The 19,312-nt window shown below is 43.4% G+C and overlaps 3 protein-coding genes and 1 pseudogene across 3 annotated transcripts; 3 read left to right on the top strand and 1 right to left on the bottom strand.

Moving 5' to 3' along the window:
* Positions 1–6,860: 6,860 nt before the first annotated feature.
* LOC139823960 (uncharacterized) lies at positions 6,861–7,574 on the bottom strand (annotated as a pseudogene).
* A 675-nt stretch (positions 7,575–8,249) lies between these two features.
* LOC139823961 (uncharacterized) lies at positions 8,250–9,647 on the top strand. Its single transcript, XM_071796425.1, has 2 exons — positions 8,250–8,456; positions 8,784–9,647. The coding sequence occupies exons 1-2, from the start codon at positions 8,250–8,252 to the stop codon at positions 9,348–9,350; spliced, it is 774 nt and encodes a 257-aa protein (XP_071652526.1). The 3' UTR covers positions 9,351–9,647.
* Positions 9,648–11,234: 1,587 nt separating this feature from the next.
* On the top strand, positions 11,235–12,001 carry LOC139823981 (uncharacterized). The gene has a single exon (XM_071796456.1). The coding sequence runs from the start codon at positions 11,246–11,248 to the stop codon at positions 11,999–12,001; it is 756 nt and encodes a 251-aa protein (XP_071652557.1). The 5' UTR covers positions 11,235–11,245.
* Positions 12,002–16,796: 4,795 nt separating this feature from the next.
* On the top strand, positions 16,797–18,863 carry LOC139823962 (uncharacterized). The gene is made up of 4 exons (XM_071796427.1): positions 16,797–16,996; positions 17,708–18,134; positions 18,243–18,598; positions 18,656–18,863. Exons 1-4 carry the CDS (start codon positions 16,797–16,799, stop codon positions 18,861–18,863), a joined length of 1,191 nt encoding a protein of 396 aa, XP_071652528.1.
* Positions 18,864–19,312: the final 449 nt, after the last annotated feature.

Genomic DNA, 19,312 nt, shown 5'->3' on the forward strand with positions numbered 1-19,312 from the left:
TCGCGGTAATTTTCCGTTCTCCGCGTTAACAATAGGTGTTTACGACTTTCGGATCTACAGGTGTACGCCGGATGTTCGCCGCTACGCAGTTACAATAGCTGTTAACAACTTCTGGCAGTACCAGGTGTGCGCGGTGGAAATTTCCACTGGTAGTACTATGTATACGATGCCCTGAATCGATCCCCGGACAGTGGTTTTCCACCACTCGTAATTTTTACCCTACGACGACGCCGACCCGTGCGCACGTCTTCTCCTACCTCACTTTAAGTGACCCCGGGTCACTTGGAAGATGTCTAGGTCGCGATTGCGACGTCCGCCATTGACGGCGACCCCCGGGTCTCGCTATCGTGGTCCCTACTAACCCGATTCCGGCCTCAGTCCCTGTGGACGACGTCCGGGTATCGAGTTTGGGCGACATATCGCCGTATCTCACGTTCGGGTGATCCGATCTTGACGGCGACCTGTTCCCTGGGTGTCTCACTGAGGGTGACCCGCTGGTTTTTCCCCGCGGATGACGCTTGGTTGTCTAACTGGCCTCCTGATGGCCGGATCGCGTCGTTCTTCGGCCGGTCATCTATTTCTTGCTCTCGCGGTTCGGATCACGTCGCTAACTTCCTCTCGGCATGCATATTTCCACTACCTAGTGACCCTGACGCGCTATCTCGCGGTGAGCGTTTCGCGCCGCTCTTTCGCTGGTCACCCGTTTCGTGACTCCCCGGTTCGGACCGCGTCGCTATCATTCTCGCCGCGTGCACGGTTCCACCACCTAGTGACCCTGACGCGCTATCTCGCGATCCGAGGAGCGTTTCGCGCCGCTCTTTCGCTGGTCACCCGTTTCATGACTCCCCGGTTCGGACCGCGTCGCTATCATTCTCGCCGCGTGCACGGCTTCACCACCTAGTGACCCTGACGCGCTATCTCGCGATCTGATGAGCGTTTCGCGCCGCTCTTTCGCTTGTCACCCTTTTTGTGACTCCCCGGTTCGGACCGCGTCGCTTTCGTTCGCGTAACTCTTACGGTTTTCGTTACTCGGTAACCGCTGTCGCAAATCTAAGTTCTACGTGCGCCGCACAGTGGGTCCAAATTGATTTTAGCCGGCCAAAAATGAAAAAAATAAAATATAAAATTGTAAGGAAATATGTGTTTTTCTTGTTTCCTAATAAACAAATGCACGCAAAAATAAAAGTTTTAATAAAATATGCCATTGTTTGAGAAGAAAATTCATGATCGAACTAAGTGTATTGCATAGCTCATTTAAGCAATTCAAATAAGTAATCCAAATATATAGCGATTATTTAAAGTTATTGTTGAAGTAACTAATAAAACATTTTTTCTTATAATTTATCAACATGTGAGCCTCTAAAAAACCACTGATATCATTCTTAAATTAATTCAGATTAATTCAGTTTTTAAATTTCTACAACCACTTTATATAATTCAAAATAGACCACATATCATGTTGTAGAAAAAAACTTCCATCGACTTCCACGATGGGGCTTCTCCTACATAAGGTGTATACTCATAAGAACTGATATACAATACGAGAACACGCGATTCCCAGCGATTCTCAAGATACAACAGATTCTGTATTGCTACGCGTGGCGCAAATGCCAGACGTTTGCGGCTGCCTGGTATCTGTCCATAAGACGCCACGCATAGTAACAGAAAATCTATTGCATACTACAGCATATAGTCTTTAAAATATATTAAACAATTTAAATTATAATATTGTAGGAGAGATTAAAAGAAAAAAAAGATAAAATAAAGCCGAAAACAGGCTGATTAAAATAGATATATACACACACACGCACACACACATTTATATTTATATACTTATATTATATTTTTTTTTGCTAAAACTATGGAGATGGGCCAGTTATCTATGTTATAATATTATAGCGGAGACAAAAGATCGACAGATTACACTGCTATCGCTCTTGGGTCATCGCTCATCTCGAAAGTGCTCATCCCGAGTGCCGAATAACATAAACGTTACATATTAACTCGATACGTTTTGGATTCCTATACACTGAGAGAAAACGAAGTAGTTGTGGCAACTATTCGTTTGGCAACTCTGCAATTTAAATACTTGTAACTAGTTTTCCAAAGTAATAGGTACTAAATAGTACTGAATACTATAAAAATATAGTCACAGAAACAATATTTGTCAACTATTAGTTGATAGTTAAATAGCGCCTCAACTATAATTATTATAGTTATATAGACTCCATAAAATAAGATATGACAATAACATTTTTACAGTTTAGACAAATATTTTTTTGAAGTAAAACATACTTCCAGAAGCCAAAGCGGCGCGGGCGGCAGCGCGGCGAGAGAGTTCGGCTTGCGCCTGCTACGCGGCGCATCGCCAGTATCCTTTCTCGTAATTAAAATTCAACATCGATTCCTATAACTAGGGCCGCTCAGCACGGTTTTTCCAGCGATCCTTCTAAGGAGTCAGGACATGCTCACCCACGTTTATTATTCTTTTTCAGGTTAAAATTCTTTTTCAGGTTAAAATTCTTATTTTTCAGGAAATTCTTATTTTTTTTATTTTTCATTTTTTTTCTCTGAGTGTACAGTACGAACAAAACATGGTTTCTCTTACGCGACTTCAAGTATATGAAGCAATGGAGAATGTCGATCTGTCTTCTCGTGTCAAATTTCTTGAAGATTTTATTTTGAATAAATTAGGTCTTTCGAAATGTTTGCTTTCTACTGATTGTGAGAAAGATTTAAATAATTTTATTCATCTCTTTCTTAATAAGATTATGCAAAGAAAATCAAAATTCCGAAGAAATTCGCATGAATTCATCAAAAAATACAAGTCATGGTTAGACAAAGAATTGGTCATTCCAAATTCATTACTTTCTATTAATAAGAATAAAGTTAGGGAATCTATTTCCTCTGATAAGCATGGGCGTCCAAAAGTTCCATTCGAAGATGCAAGTAAAAGAACGAAAAGACGAAGATGTTCTAAATTGTTAGCATCTCATTCTTTCGAAGAAATCACATCGACTGTAACTATGGGTTTATATAAGATGGGTAAAAGAGAGGTTGCTGGTTGTATTGCTGATATTGTATCATCTGCCTCTGTTAAAAAACAACCTGAAAAATGTCAATATTCGGAAGATCAGGCATTATCATTATTAATAGAAGGGAAACTAACAAAATCCCAATATAATTTAATCCGTTCGCAGGCAAAAGAGATGGGAAGTGATTTGTATCCCAGTTATAAACAAATATTTGAGGCAAAGAAGCGATGCTATCCTGACGGAATAAAAGTTACTGATACTTCTGCAGAAGTTCCTTTGCAGTCTCTTCTGAATCATACGACTTTTCGTTTACTTAAAGCATGTGAGCCAGTTTTAATATCATCGGGTATATCAGTACAAAAACTCGAATTAATTGTGAAATGGGGCTTTGATGGTTCATCTGGACAATCTCAGTATAAGCAAAACGCTTCTTCTGGTTTGGAAGTTTCAGATCATAATCTTTTCGCGACATGGCTCGTTCCATTGCAGCTCAGATATGCATCTCCAAATGGAAAAATGTCTGTATTGTGGAGCAATCCTCGTCCATCTTCAGTGAGATATTGTAGGCCTTTGCGTTTTCAGTTTCTGAAAGAAACTGCGGCCGTTATAAAAAGTGAAGAAGAGTACGTGACTTCACAGATAACCCAGTTATTTCCACTAAAATTGAGAGAATCATTCGAAATCGTGATATATTTCAAAATGTTATTAACAATGGCAGACGGAAAGGTGTGGAATGCATTGAATGACAGTTCCAGTATGAAATGTTACATTTGTAAAGCAACACCTAAAGATCTGAAACAGTTTAACCTGACTAATCGTCACATAGATGAATCTGCTCTGTCATTTGGTATCTCTTCACTTCATTGTTTGATAAGATGTTTCGAGTATCTCATTCATATTGCATACAGACTCACATTGAAAAAATGGCGAATTACAGGTACCGATAAATTGGAATTTGAGAAACAAAAAAAATTCATTCAACATCAGCTCCGACAGCAATTGGGATTAATCGTAGATCTTCCAAAACAAGGTAGTGGAAACACGAATGACGGCAATACTGCCCGTAGATTCTTTGAAAATCCAACAATGTCCAGTGAAATTACCGGAATTGATAATGGCCTTATCATTCGGTTTTCTACTTTATTGAAAGCCATTTCTTGCGGTTTTGAGATCGATTCCATTAAATTCGGCGAATATTGTAAGGAAACTGCAGACCTGTACAGGAAGGTTTATGATTGGTACCCAATGCCCCCAACTGTACATAAATTATTAGATCATGGCGAGATGATTGTATCGACAGCCATTCTTCCACTTGGACTCTTATCTGAAGAAGCTCAAGAAGCAAGAAATAAGGATTGTTGATACTTCAGAGAGCACCACACGAGAAAATGTTCGCGTGTAGCAACAAATGAGGATTTATTTAAAAGATTGCTTGTTTCGTCTGATCCTTACATTACATCTCTTAGACGAATTCGTCCCAAAAAAGTGGCGCTATTTCTGCAGACGTTTTAAACCTACTGAAACAACCTGATGTCATTAAGGAAAATGAGTCTGATAATGATGATAACGATAATAATGATGAAAACTAAGTTATAATGAATGGGACAAAACTGTAAAAATATTTATAATAAAAAGAGAAATCAACAAAATATAATAATTAAACAAGATATTAAAAACAAATAGCAAAATAAAAAATAAAACCAACAAAAAAATAAAAAAATATAAAACCAACAAAAAATATAAAAAGTAAAATCAACAAAAAAACGAAAAATGGGGCTGCATTTCTTTCTACGTCCTTGTCGTTAGTCCTGGGTAATGCTAAAGAAAAGAAAAATTATTGTCAATAACGTCATACTTCATTCTCATTCATATTGTATATTTTACATATTTTATCATAAAAATATTAAATAATACAAAGTGAAATGTGACTGAACACTTCCGCAAATATATGTAAGATATCTTATCATAAATTTTATTATAAAATATAAATATTCTAGGAAGTTCAGATTTTTGGCCGGCTAAAATCGATTTGGACCCACTGTGCGCCGGACGGATCGAAACAAATAACCATCTTTTACTCGTTATTAAATGGGAAAACAAAACATAAAATCGTGGGGCTTGGGCTCCCTATCGTGATCCGTCCTCGGAGCGCTAAGGGAGGGCTGGCCTTGGCCGGGGCATCTTCTCCGTTCTCTGGAGTTTCTTCTCCCGCCGACGTGCTCCGGAACTCCTCGTCCAGTTCGTCCCTCTTGTCTGGCGTCGCTATTCGCAGCACCCCCATCGCTATTACCAACGAATCGTAGACACGACGCATGCGGTTGCAAGGTATTCAACGCGCCTAAAGCTAAAAAAAATTGTGTTAAGTACTTTTCATAAACTATATTGTCAAATTTTTTTCAAAATTTTTAACATGAAGAAACCGGAGAAAAAATTTTCGAAAAAAGCGGTTTTTTGGTGCCACTAGAAAAAGGAGGGGGGATGGATGGTCGGAAAAATCGTAGAAAATTCTTTTTTTAGTGTATTTATGCAGATCCAAAGTCATTTTTCCGTTTCAATGACAGTGGCATGTTGCTTATCTTACCGTGGGGTACCCTTTTTTTTTTATTATTTCTTGATCAGGCTATGGTGTATCATTACTTTTAAAACTCTTGATAATATTGGTATCGTATTCTTGAAATAATTAGAACAAGTTTGTCTGGTAATATTAAATAGAACGGCAATTGTAGTAAAACTCATATTTAGTTTTACTTTTACCATGGTGAGAATAATTTTGTCTCTTAAAAATAGTATTTTTTTATTGGTTGAGAGTAGGTAAGCTACGTTTGTTCTACCCCAACCTGTGGATCTGAGGGGGGTAAAGGGCGGGGGGAAGGGAGAGAGGAAAACCGCGTTTTTCGGGCGCCGCGGGGTGGGGGAGGAGGCAACCGCGTTTCGGGCGCCGCGGGGAAGGGGGAAAGGGAACCGCGTGTTTCGGGCGTCGCGGGGGAGGGGGAGGGGGGAACCGCGTTTTTCGGGCGTCGCGGAAGAGGGGGAGGGGGGAACCGCGTTTTCCGGCTCTGCGAGGCGAGGGGGTCCGCGTTTTCCAGCGCCGCGGTGCGAGGGGGTCCGCGTTTTCCGGCGCCGCGGGGCGAGGGGATCCGCGTTTTCGGGCGCCGCGGGGCGAGGGAACCCGCGTTCGCGTTTTCGGGTGCCGCGGGGCGAGGGGGTCCGCGTTTTCGCCGCACCGCGGAGCGTTCGCGTTTTCGGGTGCCGAGGGGCGAGGGAACCCGCGTTCGCATTTCGCCGCGCCGCGGAGTCCGCGTGACGTCACACGGCACGCTCGCGTTATCTCCCCCCCGTAGATGTTCCCCCCCCGTCCTCCGTTCGTCTTCTCGTTCGCGCGGTGTTTTTCCCTCGCGCGTTCTCGTTCAGAAATTATGCGAAAACTATTAAATAAAGACAGCTTAACAAAAGGGAACGGTAAATGAAAAGGAAAAACTTTTTTAACCATATTGTTGCGCCCGTGATGAAACACCCGTTGCGCGCGGAACTTCGATCGCGAGGAGCCCGAACTTCGCTCGAATAGCTTCAAGTCGAAGCGAGGTCCTTAACGACCGGTTGTTGTTGATGTATTAATTTTCACGACGACTGTCAGATCTACAGGGAGACTCCGATCGTTCGGACGTATTCTCCACCTGAAACGCTTGTACAGAATTCTTAATAAACCTGAGTTCCTTTTATAATAAAGTGTTCATCTTCTTTTATTACACGAGTCCGGGAGTGCGCGGCGCGAACGCGAGTGATTGTGCGAAAGCGAAGCGCAGCGCAACAATATATTATATGCATTTATTTATCATGTAGCGCATTATACACAATAGTATCTAAAGCGTAGGCTAATAATTCGCAATCAATAATCGAATTTTTATCATAAAATTCGCGTAAGATTGTAACTGCGTTACATTTATCGATGATACAATTTTGACGTAAAATTGTTACAAACTGTTTGAATTTTTCACTTACGCCGTGAACATTTTGACATAGTTGAAAATACACATTCTCGACGCAATGTTCTAGTTCGAACAGGAAGAGTACAGTTGACGGTTTCATGTACAAGCTGGTGCCGCACGACGTCAATTTTACAATATCTCCGTCACGTATTTTAGCAAGCTCCAGATCTCAAAACGTTAGCGATGATGGTGTCGATGACTGCACGAGTCGCTGTATATCTGCACGTTTTTCGATGAATGTCACCCACGTTGCATGTGACAGAATTATCCGATTTCCTCGGTTATCGCCAATAAGTATATCCACAGAGGACATAGGTCCCGCGTTGACTTCAACATCCAAAAATTTATACGCTGTTGATGTCAAGGCAAATCTCCTTCCCAAAATACGTGGCGTGTAGCGGGGTTTACCAAAACTGAAAAAATACAATTATATGTTCATAAAAGTTTTTTATGCACAAGTATATATAAAAATTAGCGGTACTTACTCATTGTGCTGTTTCTCGCACGTTTCGTCCTGAATCGGAACGTAGTAGTTCGCACCATGAATGTTCATCGTATCTGGAGACTGTTTGCGACGTACTCGAACCGTATCGAACTCTCGACTGCGCTCTAGAATCCTCGTAGACCATTTATACATACCCAAAACTGCAAATCTTGCAAAAATAGCGCCAATATACGGCTGTTGCATGGTGACCACCACCACAATCCACATATACGTTAAATGTGATATCTTTGTCAAGAACATTCGTGATGAGATCACCTCATCGGGCATCAAATATGATTTCTTTTCAAGAGCATACGTGTCTCGCGATGATTTCATCGAACATGTGCAAAACTGCAAATTTTGCAATTTTGCATAGGTCAATGGAGCGTTATTGTTTTGAAGAACATGTCGCGACGTGTCTCGCGATGATTTCATCGAACACGTGCAAAACTGCAAATAGCGCCGATGTACGGCTGCTGCATTGATACAGATCAAATCACCAAAAGTCAATGGCGCGTTTTCGTGAACGTACGTGTCTCGCAATGATTTTATCGAACACGTGCAAAACTGCAAATTTTGCAAATAGCGCCGATGTACGGTTGCTGAGATGAAATTAGATATGATAAGCAAACGATGCATCATTAGTAGTATATAAAATGACGAATCTGGGGGATACGCTCAATAGTCGAGAACTGGAAGTCGTGAGTGCAACAAATGGCGTTAGCAAGAGGATCGTGTAATAACATGGAGCAAGAGTTGTTGGAGCAATCCACCCTGTTAAATTCGAAGGAAGACTTTGCCGCGTGGGAGCAACGATGCGACGAGTTTATCGAATCGTTGGAAGAACAAAGCCGAATTAAACGGCCACGATTATCAATCGATCAGTCATCGATCGGTCTCAAACAGTCGTTGGTCGCTTGTATCGCAAGACTCGAAGGTTTGAAAGACTTGGTACGTCAACGTTTCGTACATGTGGGTGCGGGATACAGTGCGAGTGAGACAGGACTCAGATGGCGCGAGATAGATCCGGCTTTTGAAAGCCGTATATTGACTGGTGCGGTGATAAATTCTAAACACATCGACCCTCGTCAATTTCTTATAAATGCGAGATAAATTGTACTCAGTCATGTGCGGAACGCCATGCAACGACATGACAATGTAAAAATTAACACAGTGTTTAATGGTGAATTTGTTGCGGGTGACAAACGCGCGAATAAAAGTATCGCAACAAGAAACTATGAAGTCTTTCGTGAGTCCGATCTGCACGAGTGATACAAGAGACACGTCATCGAGCCTACCTTAGTAAAGCTGGAGGAATTCCAGGAACGTGATAGCGGATGGGCGTTGTCGCGTATACTCAATTTAATGGTAAATGTGAACAAATACAATCCGTTGCACGCGGGGTGTTTTGTGGAAATACCGCGAGAAATTAAAAAGAAGAAAGCGGTGATAAACGTGCAATCATTGAGCAATGCATGTTTCGCATGGTCAGTGGTGGCTGCTCTGTATCCAGCCGAGAGACATGTAGAACGAAAATCGTCGTATCCACATTACACGTCGGTGCTAGATCTTACGGACATTGAGTTTCCAATGACGTTGGATCAAATTAAAAAATTTGAAAATCACAACAACATCTCCATCAACGTGTACGGCATCGAGAAAAAAAACAAGGAACTTGCAATCTTGCCAATACGGGTTACTGATCGAAAGATGGACAGACATGTAAATCTGCTGTACGTGCATAACGACAACGTGGGACATTTTGCATGGATCAAGAACTTATCCCGCCTTGTGAGCTCGCAATTGAGCAAGAATACGAACAAAAAATACTTTTGCGATTGGTAAGTACCTATAGTTCTTTTAATAATAAATAGAATATTTTGTGTATAAAAAAAATTTATAATATTTGCGTTTATTTTTGCAGATGTTTGCACTACTTCAGCTCCAACGAGAAATTGGAAGCCCACACCGTCGACTGTCGGGAAATTAATGACTGCGCGATCAAGTTACCGAGCGATAACGACAAGTGGTTGGCCTTTAAAAATCACAACAGGAAGGAACGAGTTCCGTTTGTCGTATACGCCGACCTGGAGTGTACCCTGGAGAAGATGGAAGCGGATCCGGAAACGTCCAGGTACACATATCAACATCATCGCGTGTTTAGCATAGGGTACTACGTGCGTTGCTCGTACGACGAGTCGTTATCTATGTATCGGTTTCGTCGCGATAAGGATTGCGTCGCGTGGTTCGCCGAGGAGCTAAGACGTTTAGCTCACGACGTAAAAACTATATTGTCCACTAATATACCCATGGCAGATTTCACGCGAGACGAGTGGGAAAAGTTTAACAGCGCAACGCACTGTCACGTGTGCGAAGAACCGTTCGAGCCAGACGACGTGCGAGTACGCGACCATTGTCACCTGACCGGTCGATACAGAGGTCCCGCGCATTCGAATTGTAACTTAAATTATAAAGATTCGCATTGCATTCCCATAGTGTTTCATAATTTATCGGGATACGATGCACATTTTATTATAACTGAAATAGCAACAGCATACGAAGGACATGTAGATTTACTCCCGATCACAAAAGAAAAATATATTTCGTTTACAAAAAACGTTCAAAGCACCGAAGATAAAGATAAGAAAACTTGCGTCAAATTGCGATTTATTGATTAGTACAAGTTTCTTACCGCTAGTCTCGACAAATTGGCATCTTATCTCAGCAAGGATAAACTGCGATTATTGCAACGCGAATTTTGTGAATTATCCGCAGAAAATTTTAATTTGCTGACACGAAAAGGCGTATTTCTATATGAATACATTGACCGCGTCGAAAAGTTGGAGGACTTGTGTTTACCACCGCGCGACTCGTTTTACAGTTCATTGACAGGTGACACCGTATCCGAGAGCGATTACGCGCACGCCGTCGACGTCTGGCAGCGGTTCTCCATTCGAACGCTCGGTGATTACAGCGATTTATATCTCAAGACCGATGTCTTGCTGTTGGCCGATATCTTTGAAAATTTTCGCGATAGTTGCGTCGCGAGTTATGGACTCGATCCGGCGTATTATTATATTCTACCGGGTTTTACGTGGGATGCTATGTTGAAGCATACACACATCAATTTCGAATTGCTCACCGACATTGACATGGTCATGTTTATCGAACGCGGTATACGCGGCGGTTTGAGTCAATGTTCAAACAGATACGCGCTGGCCAACAACAAGTACATGCAGTCGTACGATCCATCGAAACCGTCGTCGTACCTCATGTATTTTGATGTAAATAACTTATACGGCTGGGCAATGAGTCAACCATTGCCATACGCAGATTTTAAATGGGTCGACGACGTAACCGATTTTAATGTTATGGATGTCGCGTTGGATTCCTCGATAGGCTACATTCTCGAAGTCGACTTGGAGTATCCGCAACATCTTCACGACGCGCACACTGACCTACCGTTCTGTCCGACGCGCGATAAACCACCCGGCAAGCGACAGGACAAGCTCCTCGCAACATTATACGATAAGAAACGTTATGTAATACATTATCGCAACCTGCAGCAGTGTACTCGTCACGGTCTCCGTATATCAAAAATTCACCGTATACTGAAATTCGCGCAATCTCCATGGCTTCGCGATTATATAGACCTCAATACGAAATTTAGAACGTTGGTCAACAATGATTTCGAGAAAAATTTATACAAATTAATGAACAATGCCGTGTTTGGCAAAACCATGGAGAATGTGCGCAATCACGTTGACGTGCGACTCGTGACTCATTGGGAGGGTAGATACGGCGCGGAGGCTATGATTGCGAAACCAAATTTTCATAGCCGAAGCGTCTTTTTGGAGAATTTAGTAGCAATAGAAATGCGAAAACTCGAGGTGAAGTTCGACAAACCAATCTATGTGGGTATGTGCATCCTCGATATATCCAAGACATGTTTGTACGAATTTCATCACGAGTACATGTTACCGTTGTATCGCGACAAGTGTAAAGTCACGTACACCGATACTGACAGTCTCATTTATCACATCGAGTGCGACGATGTGTATGATATCATGAAGCGCCACATTCATAGATTTGACACTAGCGATTACGCGATTGATAATACATACGGTATCCCACTCGCCAATAAAAAAGTTCCGGGCTTAATGAAAGACGAAAATAACGGTGCGATAATGACCGAATTCGTCGGGCTTAGAGCAAAGATGTACGCCTTGCGAGTGGACAGTAAGAAAGATACGAAAAAGGCTAAAGGTGTTAAGAGTAACGTCGTAGCCAGGTCGATAACGTTCGACGATTACACGCGGTGTCTGCGCGACGAAATTGAAATGACGCGACAGCAAACTTGCATAAGATCCAAAAAACACGAGGTATACACCGTGTCCGAAACGAAAATAGCTCTAAGTCCGTACGATGATAAGCGATACATTATACCCGGTTCTACCGAAACGCTGCCATGGGGACATTATAAAATACCATTGTAAATGTATTGTAAATACCATTGTAAATATATTGTAAATACCATTGTAAATATATTGTCAATACCGCTGTAAATAGATTGTAATTACATTTAGATATTTAGGAAAATAAATGACTCATATGTATATATGTATGTTTTTATACTGTGATAAATTTTTACAATTCATTATTCTTGTGTATCCATGAATTGTGTGAATTATCAAATCCTAACCACTTTACATAAACCTCATCCCCTCTTTTGCGCAAAACTTTTTCAACGAGATACACGTCGGGATTAGCAACGCGATGTAACTCGTATTCGTAGAAGCCGCCGGCGACGGGTTTTCCGCAGGAATCTTCCAACAGATACGTCACAGGATTAGTTTTCTGCACTTTGACGATTCTAAACACCTCCGTGGTCCAATTTGGCGTGTATCCTTTCTCGAAGATTGTCTTGAATTTACTCACGCGTACCGAATCGCCCACTTTGAATCGCGCGGGAGCAGCGATCTTTACGTGGCTGTACACCGTTGTTAGGAGCTTGTCGGCGATCGCAGGGGTAACATCGATGGGTCGCATGCTGATAGTTCGATGTTTTCGCGCGTTGTAATCCGATACGAGACCTGGCAGCGAGTCGATCCATTTGTAATTTCCATTGCGCGTAAACATTTTCCACATGTCGTTCTTGAGCGTGCGATTGAATCGTTGGACGACCGATGCCTTCATTACGGAATATGTCGAATAGTGATTGATATTATGTTTCTTCAAGAGTTTCTGCACGTTTGCGTTGTAAAATTCTTTTCCCTTGTCAGTCTGCAGATTTTTCGGGCATCTTCCGCCGTCTCGAATTATTTTCGCGATCGCCGCAGTAACCTCGGGTCCGCTCTTGGCCTTGAGCGGTACGGCCCATGCGTGCTTGCTCAGCACGTCGATAACGGTGAGTATGTAGTGGTAGCCTCTGTTAAATCGCGTGTATGGGCGCATCTCGACCACATCCGCCTGCCACAGTTCATCGTATCCGCGCACTATGACGCGTCTTCGAGAAAAATTTCTTCTCGCAGGAGCGTGTAATTCTTCCACAAGCCTCCGTTTCTCAGTTGATTGCTTCTTACCAGCCATGACGATGACGCGCAACTGACGCAGATATCAGATGTACGTTCTTATCTATTCGCGATGATTCGCAATTACATCTTGAATCATCTTTTGAAGTTCGTTTAGGGTAATTTGCACGTTATTCTGGAATGCGGCCATCTTTCTCTCCATTTCATGCTGTCGATCTTTCAAAATTTGCACGCTCTGCTGCACGTAACGTTTATTGGCTGCATCGCCATCATCTACAGGCGGCGCTATCCGTCGAATCTTGCGCGATTTCGCGTCAAAGTCGGTGGCGACCATGCAAAGAGCGTTATCGCGCACGTAATTTCTGATTAATCCTCTCCATTGATAGTACGGTTCCGCACCGCCTCTTCCGAGCGATATACCAAACTTGTTGATCGGCATTTCGATGTTGATTGAATGACTCGTTGTCGCGCCACTTAATTTATAATAAGCCTCGCGAAGTTCCTCGATAATCGACAGGATTTCGTTATCGTGACCGGTGTGACCCGCTAGGCGCGAAGCTTCGAGCAATCGGAGACGATCTACAAGCTTGTTGGGATCGTCCCAATGAACATAATCAATCTTGTCGTCGTTTAATGTCATGGCACGCGGTATACCTTTTCCAGCTTTTTTACCCGAAATCGACGATGCAATTATATGGTCGATCTTGTTGCCTGTCATGGCACGCGGTATACCTTTTCCAGCTTTTTTACCCGAAATCAACGGTGCGATTACATATTTATACTTGTATCCTTTGTTGCCCAGTAATCGAGCATGCGCATTGTGTTTGTGTTTATGAGCACTCGTCATCAACAGAATGCTCTTGTACGTTTGCATATCGTCCTCCGTGTAGATATCATGATCGGGATATTTCTTAAAGATTAATTCGAAAAGACCGCGTGTGCCATTGTATCGTATGCCGTCGATAATTATCTTGTCCGCGTAGTTCACGTCAAAACGTTTATTACCGAGCATCATTCCATCGTTGGTGAATTTAACACCGTACACGTAGTCTATACCGCTTTCTTCATCGCCGCTCAGAACTGCCCCGACGTACTTTTGGCTCAATGGACCCAATTGAACTCGCAACGTTTCTTGACCCTCAGGTGTTTGCAGCTGCTGTCGAACGGACGTCACGAGTGGGTCATTCGAGGTTTCGAAAACATCTTCGTTTGCGAGCACTGTGGGCTGTACGGAAGGTGCAGAGGTTATCGGTGGTTCATTCAATGGACCTTTCGATCGTTTCGGTTTACGCGGTTGTAAAATTTTGGTTATTTTGCTCAAATTAGATGGCACATTTATTGATCGTTTCAACGTAACCGGAGTTGAAGCCATTACGGAGTCGTTAAACGAGGCGTTTGGTCGTTGTCGTTTGAGCTTCGGCTCTTCGTCTTCCCACGCCGTTTCATTCTCAATCTTTGACACGTCAGATTCTTTGCCAACGGTGTTTTCGGCAATCTGTCTTAGAGGCTCGATGATGGGCTTAAAGTGTCTCTCCAACGCGATATCTTCCTCCACTTTACCAGTTTTCAAGGCGTGATATTTTTTGCGAATCGAATTGCTCGTTTTCGCAATTTGATTTGCTATCCTCTCGCGCTCTCTAATCTCCTCGCTGCTGTCCATGTTGCGCTAACGTTGTTCATTCGACGCGTCGACAACAACTAACCACGTTTCGGTATCGCAAAGACGTTAAATCCTTTTCTGTATCGACCATTCGAAATAGCGCTGTCCTTGTCTATCACCACGAATCCGTACTTTTGTTGCCAACACGTATGACACAATTTACTGAAATCATCGTAAGACATATCTGTGTTTACGTGATCGTTGTATATGTGTTTCAGATTGGTACCATCCTGTTTAAACAGAATCAATAAATTCGCGTTGTCGCGTATAAGATGCTTCGGTATCTTCGCATACGTCTGACAAAGATAGAAAGAGTCAACGTCCGCGTGCCGGCCCATTGCAAAGTATTCTCTTATCGTATCCTGCTTGTCGCACGCCACGTCATTAAAGATAAAAATAGAATTCGGGAGCGCCTCGCTCGGCGGAATGACGTCACTGTTATTCGAGAACGTAAAGTAACCAATCTCTTCTATCGGTGTTAGTATATTCTCCAAATATCGATATTTCGGTTGTTGCAACGATTTCGAGTACACATACACGTTCTCGAAACGTACACCGTGCGGACTTTCCAGCAAGCTTATCAAGACGTTTGTCTTGCCGCAATTCGACGGACCGCAGATGATACCGCGTATAGAAATCGGTAGCATGCCTCCATGTTTGCGTACCTCTTTCGTTAACGGCATCCTATCGTCAAAGTTTGTCACTTTGATCGTCCGCGATTGTCGTACGAACCGCATTTTACCTCCCCTCCACAACGAATGAAATGCAGTATCGAGAAAGCTGGCCTATTTATAGAGACGCGTAGAGCTGAGATGCTCAGTCTTTAAAATGTTTTCGCTCGTGTCGGATAACAGCGATATTTACGATTTAATCGCCGAGCAGTTAAAGTATATACCAAAGGTCATTCTACTGCGACAGTTTTATAATCACATAGATTATTTGTGGGATAAGCTTCCCGAACATATCAAGGCAGATTCGGAGGTTCAGCAATATCGGCGCTGTTTAATACATTATAATTTGCCGTGTCAGCAAACGCACATCGACGGTCCGCCGCCGTTGATAAAAAACTGCGGCGAATGCCGCCGAAGATAGGTCGAGGTCTGCTGAATCGCGCGATAAACGCGCTTCCGATCGAATTACATATCCCCGGCTATCAATTTTGCGGACCGGGAACTCGCTTAGAAACACGATTGGCAAGAGGTGATCGGGGTATTAATCCATTGGACGCGGCGTGTCGCGAGCACGACATAGCCTACTCGCGTAGCAACGATCTCGCAGAACGACACGTGGCAGACAATATACTCGCCGCGGAAGCGCAAAAACGTGTCACCATGAACGATTCGACTCTCGGAGAGAGAGTCGAGGCTACAGCCGTCTGGGCGGCCATGAAGGCTAAAACGAAACTCGGTATGGGTTTGAAAACGAAGAAAAAAATGAAGAAGACCAAGCGAATACTTCCGGTAGCGAAACGCGGCGGTATCCTACCGATCCTGCCGTTATTAGGGGTTCTCGGCTCGTTGGTCGGCGGAGCGGCAGGAGTCGCAAAGGCCGTGAATGATAACAAAGCCGCGCGACGTCAGCTGGAAGAGATGCAACGTCACAATCGCGTCATGGAAGGTCACGGACTTTATCTCGCTCCGTACAAACGCGGACGGGGAGTCTCGAGAAAAAAAAACGTCGAAGAGACGCTAAAAATCCCCAAGGGTGTAACTACCAATGTACAACTGCAACAATTGGCAAAACGTATGCGCATTCCATATTTTAGAGGTATTTTCATGCGCGACTCGTTACCGATCGGCGGTATACGTCGAAACGAGAGCGGTATCGTGAATTTGGATAATACTGAGGGACCGGGTACTCACTGGGTGGCGTACGCAAAGAGGGGAGATCGTGCCATATATTTCGATAGTTTTGGCAATCTTCGACCACCGAGAGAATTGGCGCAGTATCTAAAGAACAATGTAATAGAGTACAATCGCACGCCTTATCAGCGATACGATCAGAGCAATTGCGGACAACTGTGTCTGCGTTTTCTACAGTCGGTTGACAATCAATTTAAAGACCGGCGTTACGCTGTTTAATCTCAGTATTCATTCAAACATGTCCCTGACATTTACGCTCACCGGCAAGAGCAGCATCCTTGCGGTAAGCTACTTTCCCGCCGTAGATTTGAGCGATGGCGATTACGAGCTCGGTCTAACAGATTTTGAAACCTATCACACGATACCGAATGTAAATTCGTCGAACAATAAATTCTACTATGACGACGACGACAAGGAGATTACCATTCCCGAAGGATCGTACGAACTGCGTGATATAGACATGTATCTGAAACGCGCTCTTTTATGGGACCAATCCAATAATGTCTCGACAAACGAAGATGAACCGCACCCATTGATTATTATTCATGCTAATAACAATACGATGAAGAGCGAGATCAAGTGCGCTTATCGGATAAATTTCACAAAACCGAACAACATTGGATCGCTGCTGGGATTTTCAGCGAATCGCGTGCTGGAGTCGCGACAATGGCACGAATCGGATGTTCCGCTAAATATCATCAACGTAAACATCATTCGCATAGAGTGTAACGTGACCGCGGGTGCGTACTGCAACGACAAGTACGTGCACACGATACACGAGTTTTCACCGAGCGTGCCACCAGGATATAAGATATCGGAAACGCCTGCACACAGATCATTTACCTTCCGATCATCGTACGGAGCATTTTGGACTTGACGTTTCGCGTCGTGGATCAGGACGGTCGATTGATTGATTTTCGCGGAGAAGAGATCACCGTTAGACTGCATGTACGAAGACGACAGCGATAACGTGAGATGCTCGTACTGAACGAAGCTGAGCAGGTGCAACAGACGAGAAACAAAAAGACAATCCGATCGCCAAAGAAAAAACTCACTGCGTCAAACATTGAATTTTTGAAATCATTGGGTTTCGTCGTACGAAATGGCTAATATCTTAAACATTGGAGGTGAACCGATCTTTGACGACAGCGTCGTCAAGATTGAGACACACACATACAATCCGTACGCCAACACAACGTTTGGACATAACGATGAGATAAAAATACCTATACAACAGCAGGATTTATACACGTTGCCGTGCGAGAGCTTTCTCTATGTTGAAGGACGATTGGTAATAAAGAGAAAAAATGACGAGTCTGTGACAACGCTTGCGAATAATTGCGTGGCGTTCATGTTTGATGAAATTCGATACGAGCTCAACGGTGTGGAGATTGATCGCAACAGAAACGTTGGCATAACCAGTACCATCAAGAACTACGTATCGCTATCGTATAACGATTCTCAACTCATGCGGAATGCTGGCTGGGACGTTACATCGAGCATACCGGAAGGATACTTCAACTTTTGCGTACCGCTCAAGTTGTTGCTGGGCTTTTGCGAAGATTACAAACGCGTGGTTGTTAACGCTCGTCACGAATTAATTTTGATACGAGCGCGTAGCGATAACAATTGCATTGTAGGAAATCCTGCGACGGAGCCGGAAATCGAATTGTTTAAAATACAGTGGCGAATGCCTCACGTTACGTTAAACGAGGTCAATAAGCTATCTATGCTACGGGCCTTGGAAAGCGGGCGATATCTTAGTGTCAGTTTCCGTTCGTGGGATCTGTATGAGTATCCCATGTTGCAGAGCACGACCAAGCATTCGTGGGCCGTCAAAACGGCGACTCAGCTGGAGAAGCCGCGGTACGTTATCTTTGCGCTGCAGACCGGCCGCAAGAATATCATGTCTCAAAATGTTAGCGTATTCGATGACTGTAATTTGACCAACGTGAAACTTTATCTAAACTCCGAATTTTATCCGTACGATGACATGAATCTGGATTTTGGCAAAAATCGATACGCCGTTCTTTTCGATATGTATGCGCGCTTTCGTAAAACTTATTACGGATACGATTCCTTTGATACGCTTTGCAGCTTGTATACATTCCTGATGGAAGGACCTTTTGTTGTCATCGATTGCTCGCGACAAAACGAATCTGTCAAGAGCGCCACCGTGGATGTGCGAATAGAATTTGATTGTAAAGAAAATGTACCTGCAAATACTACCGCCTATTGTCTCATCTTGCATGATCGCGTAATCGAATACTGTCCGTTGTCGAACGTAGTGCGCAAACTCATGTAAATTGCAATATCAGCAGATATTGCAATATAAGCAGATATTACAATATAAGAGACACTGATGTACCGCGATAAGATACAGATTGCTCCGTCGTTTCGTCATGATCGTACCGACGTTTGTCGATTTGCAAGGATTCACCGTCGGGATGAAATTTGTCGTAAAGGAGGTGGCGGTTCTGAGAAACGAGACCGTTTTGGCGCATTACATTTTTACATGTCCCATGCCATGGAGTCTCCTCACGAAGTCCGACAGATCATGCGCTTCCTGGTTGATTGCGAATCACCATGGACTACGATGGGAGGACGGAAACGTGCCCTACAGCATGGCGAAACATCTAATTACATCGGCCGTACTTGGAGAGGGCGACGAGACGTCGACTCTTGTGTACGTCAAGGGATGCCAGAAACGAGAATGGCTGGTGGATCTGCTTGAGAATAAAGCGAAAAAACATC

Source organism: Temnothorax longispinosus, unplaced genomic scaffold, assembly GCF_030848805.1.
Source record: "Temnothorax longispinosus isolate EJ_2023e unplaced genomic scaffold, Tlon_JGU_v1 HiC_scaffold_23, whole genome shotgun sequence".
In the NCBI taxonomy this organism is placed as follows: domain Eukaryota; kingdom Metazoa; phylum Arthropoda; class Insecta; order Hymenoptera; family Formicidae; genus Temnothorax; species Temnothorax longispinosus.